At 38.6% G+C, this 9094-nt stretch overlaps 1 protein-coding gene across 1 annotated transcript; it reads right to left on the bottom strand.

Moving 5' to 3' along the window:
- Positions 1–5153: 5153 nt before the first annotated feature.
- Positions 5154–8795, bottom strand: LOC132104779 (CCN family member 2-like). Its single transcript, XM_059510322.1, has 5 exons — positions 8681–8795; positions 7613–7829; positions 7220–7471; positions 6806–7017; positions 5154–5790 (listed from the first exon to the last, which is right to left on the bottom strand). The coding sequence occupies exons 1-5, from the start codon at positions 8735–8737 to the stop codon at positions 5485–5487; spliced, it is 1044 nt and encodes a 347-aa protein (XP_059366305.1). The 5' UTR covers positions 8738–8795; the 3' UTR covers positions 5154–5484.
- Between the last annotated feature and the right edge of the window lie 299 nt (positions 8796–9094).

Here is a 9094-nt window from a genome sequence, read left to right on the forward strand (position 1 = left end):
TGGATTATGTCATTGCTCTTGCACTGGGTGATGTTGGTCGATCAATGAATATCTCACTGCAGTCTGATACACCTCACTGAATTGAAAGGGGGGCTTCTGAAGAGGGTAGGAAGATTCTTTTAATTTCTTCTCTTGAAGGCCAATGAATTAGAGAGGTAAAATGCTGTGCCATTACATTCAACCAGTCACGAAATATGGCAAAGATTGTTGCACAACTGCAATGAAACCTAAAGGAAAGATCTCTATGAGTGAGGCCAAGTCTCAGTTTCATTAAGAGATTGAAGAAAACTTTGGATGAGCGAAGGCCAGTGTAAAAGTGAATGATTTGATTATCCTTTAAATCCACATTAGTTTCCTCTCACAGGTGTTTGAACTTTTGACTCTAGGCTTCTCACTTGCTCTTTGTAAGATGTGTTCAGTTTCTCCATCTTTTCAATATATTTCATAGTGATATCTGTTCCAACACACATTTCACTGTAGGACTTTACTTCTGTTACATCTGTGTCCATGCACTCTACTTCCTCCATAGGCGGAACTGTAATGCTCATCTCATATTCCGCTGATCCTCATCTCAGAGACCGTTGATGTCGGTCCATTTTTTTGGAGCGATCGGGTCTATGTGGAAGCTTTGATGGAATGAAGTCTGGATTTAGAGGGTCATCTGATGGCTTGCCTAAAAACAAAAGTAGAAAAACATTATTGGGATAAGCTACAGCTTTCACACATCACTGGTTGAAGATACACTTCAAAAAATAATTCTTATATCAAGAAGCATTTACTAAACAAGTAAAAAGTATTGCTGTGTTTAAATAAAATAAAAAAAGTCAAGGACAAGCCAAAAAAAATCTGCCAATAAGGAAAGAAAAATACGCTTTTTCGATCCCAAAAAAAATGGAAAATACATTTTCTTACCACATTAGTAGTTCATTTTGCTAAGTTTTAACTTTAAATGCTTCTTGATTTAAGAATTTTTTTTATGAAGTGTATCTTCAACCAGTGAAGATATTTGGACTGAAACAAGGCAAAAATATAAACTAAGAAAAAAAATTATATATTTTTTTTTTATATAATATATAGAATTTTTAGAACGATTCAATGATCTAGTGAACTATTTACAAAAACGGTTACTTGCTTCAATTACTAAATGAATCAGCCATTTGAACGAATCGGTTGAATCAATGATTCACTCATTAAGAAAGTGACTTGCCACCGCTACTAGTGGTATCAATATCATATTTAAAAGTATCACTTCATTTTTACAACATTTCATATATGTCAAAAAAGTAAAACATTAATCTAATAACATTATTTATGCATTTGGACAGATGGAGTTTGTTGATACTTATTTCATTTGAATAGTAACAACCATAAAGTGTCTTATTATTCTACCTTAATGTATCGATCAAATTTAAGAATTAGATGTAAATGGTGACATGTACATTTAATCAGTTTAGGAAAATATTGTCCTTCATAAAGTTAAAAAGTGTAACAGCAATCAATTTAAGGCAAATATCACAAATATGCTGATTAAAGTAATACCTGATAGAGCACGGATGAGACTATTGCTTCAGAATAAATGACATTTGTGCAAAGACCAGCCTTCTCTCTTCAGTATTGCAATCCAAGCGTCATGCTGCATTTTGTTTTTTGGAAATCTAAACACTTTAATTTCTGACAGCAAGTTAGTTCCTGGCCTGAGAGAGCATCCAATCACTGAACAGCATGGTCCTAGTTTTAATTTGGACAAGTTTAATCGCAAGAATAAATGAACTGTCGCAATATCACTGTGTATAAACCAGGGATCTCCAACCCTGCTCCTAGAGAGCTACCATCCTGCAGAATTCAGTCCCAACCCTGCTCCAACACACCTGTCTGTAATTATCAAGTAGCCCTGAACACCTTGATTAGCTGGTTTGATTGTGTTTGGAGCTGAAATCTGTAGGACGGTAGCTCTCCAGGAGGTTGGAGACCCCAGGTATAAACCGTCTCCCGCCAATGTTTAGAATATCTGTGTGTGTGTGTGTGTGTGTGTGTGTGTGTTTGTCAGCTAACCAGCTAACCGGAAACGACCAATTACCAAAGATGTCACTTCCTTACATGAACGAGTAGTGAAATGGTCTATTAATACTTATTTATTAATCTCATTAAATGTGCATTTGCTTTTAATTCTTGCCATATTAAGTGACTTTTGAAATCAATAATCCTCAATATATATATATATATATATATATATATATATATATATATATATATATATATATATATATATATATAAATATAAATTCTTTATTGGAAAATAAAAGTGCATCAGAAAATAACTCGCTGGTATCATTGCCAGGTAATTAGAATGAACACAGAGTAATACCATACACATACAACACTACATTTAAGAGTTAAACGACATTTACATAAATTAGTACAATCTGTACACGGTCTTATTACAGTATTTACACAAGGTGTATTCGTCATTGTTCAGTTCCTTTCCACTCATTTCCTATTAAATAAACAGTTAACAACATCTCATTATCATTATCTCATTTGATGGAGTGGTTTCTTCCCAAAATACTTTAGGACTCATTAGTGATTTTCATACTTGACAGATTGGGTTCAAGCAGATACAAAATTATTAAGGTCAGTTGTTAAATATTGTTCCTTGTTGTAAAGTAAAAATAATTGTAAATTGTTATAACCCAGCTGATAAATTAAACTGAAAACTACATATCAAATGTATGATTACATTATTGTCATTTCAGTCTATTCTTGTATTGAAGAAAACGTTCTTGAAATTAACTCATTATATGAATGATTTAATTATAAGTAGGCTACTTCATGTATACAATGTATTAAAGAAATAGTTTACCCAAAAATAGTCATCAATATATATAATTGTTTAACATCAGACTAAACCATGCCAAAAGGATAATTTTTAAAGGAATCTTCACAAGCTTTTTTGTACAATGACAGTGTACAGTCGTGTCCAAAAGTTTTGAGAATTACATAAATATTGGAAATTGGAAAAGTTGCTGCTTAAGTTTTTATAATAGCAATTTGCATATACTCCAGAATGTTATGAAGAGTGATCAGATGAATTGCATAGTCCTTCTTTGCCATGAAAATTAAGGCCCTGTCCACACGGACACGGGTATTTTTATAACCGTGACTTTATTTACGCGGTTCGGCCTTTCGTCCACACGAAAACGCAGTTTCAGGGCACCGAAACCGAACATTTTTGAAAACTACGGCCAGGGTGAGCATTTTCAGAAACGCCGGTTGCAGTGTTGTCGTGTGGACAGTATAACCGGGGTTTTTGCCTTGCGACGTCAGAGTGTGCGCCGTTATCCGCTGTGTTTGACGTCAGATTGTGCGCTGCTGACTGCTTCTGATTGGCCAAGGTGACTTTACAATTTGGGTTATATCGCTGCCTGCTGGTGTGGCATGCTCTTGACAGCTCTTGATAGCATGTTTTTGCGTTTTCATGTGGACGGGATTTTTTTTTTAAACGCAGGAGGAAAAACTCCGGTTATAAAAATACCCGTGTCCATGTGGACTAGGCCTAACTTAATCCCAAAAAAACCTTTCCACTGCATTTCATTGCTGTCATTAAAGGACCTGCTGAGATCATTTCAGTAATCGTCTTGTTAACTCAGGTGTGAATGTTGACGAGCACAAGGCTGGAGATCATTATGTCAGGCTGATTGGGTTCGAATGGCAGACTTGACATGTTAAAAGGAGGGTGATGCTTGAAATCATTGTTCTTCCATTGTTAACCATGGTGACCTGCAAAGAAACGCGTGCAGCTATCATTGCGTTGCATAAAAATGGCTTCACAGGCAAGGATATTGTGGCTACTAAGATTGCACCTAAATCAACAATTTATAGGACTTCAAGAAAAGAGGTTCAATTCTTGTAAAGAAGGCTTCAGTCCAGCAAGTGCCAGGATCGTCTCCTAAAGAGGATTCAGCTGCGGGATCGGAGTGCCACCAGTGCAGAGCTTGCTCAGGAATGGCAGCAGGCAGGTGTGAGCGCATCTGCACGCACAGTGAGGTCAAGACTTTTGGAAGATGGCCTGGTGTCAAGAAGGGCAGCAAAGAAGCCACTTCTCTCCACAAAAAACATCAGGGACAGATTGATCTTCTGCAGAAAGTATAGTGAATGGACTGCTGAGGACTGGGGCAAAGTCATATTCTCCGATGAAGCCCCTTTCCGATTGTTTGGGGCATCTGGAAAAAGGCTTGTCCGGAGAAGAAAAGGTGAGCGCTACCATCAGTCCTGTGTCATGCCAACAGTAAAGCATCCTGACACCATTCATGTGTGGGGTTGCTTCTCATCCACGGGAGTGGGCTCACTCAAAATTCTGCCCAAAAACACAGCCATGAATAAAGAATGGTACCAAAACACCCTCCAACAGCAACTTCTTCCAACAATCCAACAACAGTTTGGTGAAGAACAATGCATTTTCCAGCACGATGGAGCACCGTGCCATAAGGCAAAAGTGATAACTAAGTGGCTCGGGGACGAGAATGTTGAAATTTTGGGTCCATGGCCTGGAAACTCCCCAGATCTTAATCCCATTGAGAACTTGTGGTCAATCCTCAAGAGGCGGGTGGACAAACAAAAACCCACTAATTCTGACAAACTCCAAGAAGTGATTATGAAAGAATGGGTTGCTATCAGTCAGGATTTGGTCCAGAAGTTGATTGAGAGCATGCCCAGTCGAATTGCAGAGGTCCTGAAAAAGAAGGGCCAACACTGCAAATACTGAATCTTTGCATAAATGTCATGTAATTGTCGATAAAAGCCTTTGAAACGTATGAAGTGCTTGTAATTATATTTCAGTACATCACAGAAACAACTGAAACAAAGATCTAAAAGCAGTTTAGCAGCAAACCTTTTGAAAACTATTATTTATGTAATTCTCAAAACTTTTGGCCACGACTGTATAGTGACCAAACTGTTATCAATTTAAATTTTAGTCTGTTCCTTATAACAAATTATAGCATGAGATCAGAATCTAGAATACAGTGAAACACTGGTATGGACTATAGTTTGGTTTTGGTTCTGTGGTGCTTTTTGTGCTCCGTTTTCTGAGCTTTACAAATGTGGCATGAATTTTCACTGTATGGAAAAGACCTGAATCAAGATTCTCCAAAAAAATAAGCGTTAATAGGTTTGAAACAACATGCAGTCGAGTAAATGATAACAGAACTGTAATTTCTGAGTAAAGGATTCTATTAACACAAAGTTGTCATTGCTTCAGGTCTGCTATAGCAGGACCAGTCAAACAGCCTGATGGTTTCAGAGCTTCAGAAAACACAAAACGAGAAGAAACGTTTGTGGGGCCATTATCAATGCCCACTTCATGTCAAACAATCTCTTTTTTTTTGGATCACGTGACGTGAGAATTTCAAGGTCCAGTAAAACACAGAGCTGCCTTTTGATCGTCAGTGTGTTTGAGTGTGTGTGTGTGTTACACGGGACAGCTCCTCACATGTCATTATCATAGTCCCCGATCATTCTCCGTGAGTTTGAGGCGAGGAAGATGTCATTCTCACGGGGGCATTCGTGATGACAGGAGCAGGTCTTAATGAACATCATCTTCTTCCTGAAGGAGTCTCCTTCAGGACAGCGGAACTCCACCTCGGCCATGACGGTGGCGTGAGGTGTGCAGCAGCGGCTGTCCGTACACACCCCGCAGAACCTCGGCTTATAAAGCCTGACGCTGTGGCATCCGGACAGTTCGAAACGCATCCCGCGCTGGCTCTTAGGGGTCCGCACGCACTTCTTCCCTCTCTATAAAGAGAAAGAGGAGGGCTATTCATATTTTACATGTTTTTTTGATTGGTTTAATGAGAAAAAAAAAGCCCAAAAACAAATTAAAACTAAAAACAACGTTTTGGCGGTTCCTTTACATGACGATGCCGTTTTGGTGGTCTAAAAATTGTAACTTTTGAAAACTGGTTTTAAAGTGTGAGTTTTTAAAAACGATACCATTATCGACCCATTATCATATATTTGTGTAAATGGTGACTATGCCAACTACTCCAGGACAGTGGCCCTACAGAAACAGGATTTGACAACCCTGATCTAGGGGCTTTTTCTTTTTAAGATCTGAAATCACTTGCATTCTGTTGCCTGTGCAGACTGCATGCAGATGGTGCACTAGGATATCAGTGGATTTACATCACGCAAAACACAGACATGGAAGGTAAACCTTTGGCTGTACTTTCAAAAGTCTCTGCCATTAAATAGCTATGAACATGGTGAAAGTTTAACTAGCATGATTAACTAATTAGTTTCATTTGGAGTTGGGGAACTACAACTGAAATTAACTTGGACTTGGACAGAATAGGGTAGACTCGGACTTGGACTTAAAAATTAATACACAAATCCATGTCACGTGTAACATAAAAGGATAATAAAAAATAATAATAATAAGTAACAAATTAAAATTAAAAGACATTAATAAATGTCTCCCACTCAAACTCAACTGGTTAAAAACTAGAACTTGACTGAATTTAAATCGATTAAAACATTTTATTTATATTTTTTTTCACATGCCATCTTCAGGGAGCTATAGTTACTTGCCTTAAGGCCAGGATAATAATACATTTTCCATGTTCCATAACCCACAATTGAGTGTGCTAACCTTTTTAGAAGTGTACTCTATTGATTTGGCAATGCGTACTGACGTTTTTGAGTGCTTAAATTATCAGTTCTCAAGATGACATTTACGTCACACAGTCTGTTAGCAATCCAGAGCAGAACAAGGCCAATATATGTTTGGTTTAACTTAGTGCTCTCTTACCTTGATGTCCTTTTCCAGCTCTGCATTGCAGGGGCGGTTCATGCACATGCGGGTCTCCAGTTCCAGCTGGCATTGCCCATTGTCATTGGTTACACGAGAGGACATCCCCATGCCACAGGTTGCAGAGCATTCGCTCCAGTCAGTGGTCTGAACGATGCAGTTGTCCCTCGCGCTCTCAGGCTGGACATCCGGACCAGACAGTTCTTTATATGCTGAAAGAAGAGGAAGTGCATGTTAAATTCATGCACCAGTGACAACTTGCAAAGCATGTTATAATATTTTCATGCAGTGTGGCTAGTAAAATGAGTTTGTTTTGGTAAAAGACAATCTTGATCAAGGACAATATTTCAAAGGCCAGCTGTTTCAACATAGTGAAGCAAAATGAAAGAAAAGTTGACTTGCCGATTGACCTACCAGCCATTACTGACTGGAAGGTGTCTTCCTGTGGGATCTGGTCGCACACCCACTCCTCACAGCACTTGCCGGGGATCTGGACGTGTCTTGGGTAGGGACAGTCTGGAGAGGGCAGCCGTATGTTGCTTGCACATGTTGGTACACAGCCGATCTCCCCATTTATGCAGACACATTGATGTTTGCAGCTGGGCTGAAATGTCTCACCACTGTGGTAAATCACACCACCAAGGTCGCACGTCTGACCCTCTTGAGCTGCAAGACGTGAAACAGCCATAAGATAATTTAAGACAACACTAAGAGGCTCCCACTTGTGGACAAAAGATGTAGTGGAATACATACATAAACATTTCAATTCTCTCCTCATTACATTCCAAAGCGCAACATTGTACTCACCCATGCAGATGCCTGTCTCAGTGTCACTCAGCACTCCATAGTCACAATACAGGTCCTTATGATGGTCACATGGCTCCAGGAAAGAGCAGGGCTCTCCTGCCTGTCGGGCGCACACCTTACAGCAGCTGCAGCTGTCCAGCACTAGACTGGTGCCTACAGGACATAAAGGGCTCTCAGCCGGGCAGTCACAGGGCTGAGAGCAGTCCTGACACAGCGCCTGCATTGAAGATGACACAATGTTAGCTTTCTTTCATTAATCTGTGGTAATAATAATTTTTTATCAACTCCCAACATTATTCTAAAATGTCTATGTCTGACTGGGACAAATTAATTGCTACTGCATTATCAGAAAATCGATATGCAATATTATTGATAGCCACAAGGGGGAGATAATATGCATTACAGTTAATGCCAGTAAGTGGGTTAGTGATGTTTTGAAAATACGCTAGCATAACTTCAGCCCATAAAACATGTTCGAAATAATGAAAGGTGTAGAAATATATGAAAGGTTTTAAAAGTGTGTCTGCAACACTGAAACAATTTTCACTCAGAAATTGCAAGTAAATTTCACAAATAGGTAGTAACTGTGAGTTTATTTAAATATATTTACAGTAGTAGAAGTAGAAAAACTAAAGTAGTATTTTCTTGTAAAACTTACTCAAGTAATCTTGGTTTTATTTCTAACTTAGATAAATAATGTTGATAAATTAGACATGTTTATTAAATACAACTTATATTATACATAAATGCATGCACATAAAAATGCATGCACAAACCAGTATAGTGTGTAATCTTGACATTAAACGTTATTATAGGAAACTTTGTTAGAATGCACTTAATTAAAGCTAATTGAACCAATTACCTAAAACTACACTTATGGCTAACTGCCTCACTCTGCAAACAGTAGCACACAGATTAATTACTATGTATGTTATGTCATTTCAAATGATAGTAAAATAATACATTGTTAATCTACATAATCAAATCAACTAACTTATTGTAAATTCTGCACAGTGCTAATAGCAATAGAGCTTTTACTTTCAATATATCATTGTTGTGTTCCCTCACCGTATGTATAAGCAAGCAGAAAACGATGCATGATCTGGTGATTACTGTTCCAGCCATTTCCTCCAAGAGAAGCGCACACTCCACAGGTTTGGTTCTCTGGTGTGTGTGATTGCTGTCAGACTGCAGGATTGTAGTGGAGTGGAGAGCAGAGAGCCCCTCTTTAAATACTGCCACAATGGGGTGTAGCCCACCGGAGTCAAGCTATGCCACGCGACCCCTATTTTCAGAGGGGTGAAAATATTTCAATTCCAGATGGTTTCCCATAATATTTGAAAACTCAAGAGATGCTGTCGACCAGCCTTTCAATTAATCATACTACAGATTCCAGAGCGTTCACATGGGGGGGGGGGGCTGGAGTCTGGTTTCTGCACATGGTTTGACTGTTTATCTGAATATTATTGTGGGCCAGTCAAT

The sequence above is a fragment of the Carassius carassius genome, chromosome 25 (assembly GCF_963082965.1).
Source record: "Carassius carassius chromosome 25, fCarCar2.1, whole genome shotgun sequence".
In the NCBI taxonomy this organism is placed as follows: Eukaryota; Metazoa; Chordata; class Actinopteri; order Cypriniformes; family Cyprinidae; genus Carassius; species Carassius carassius.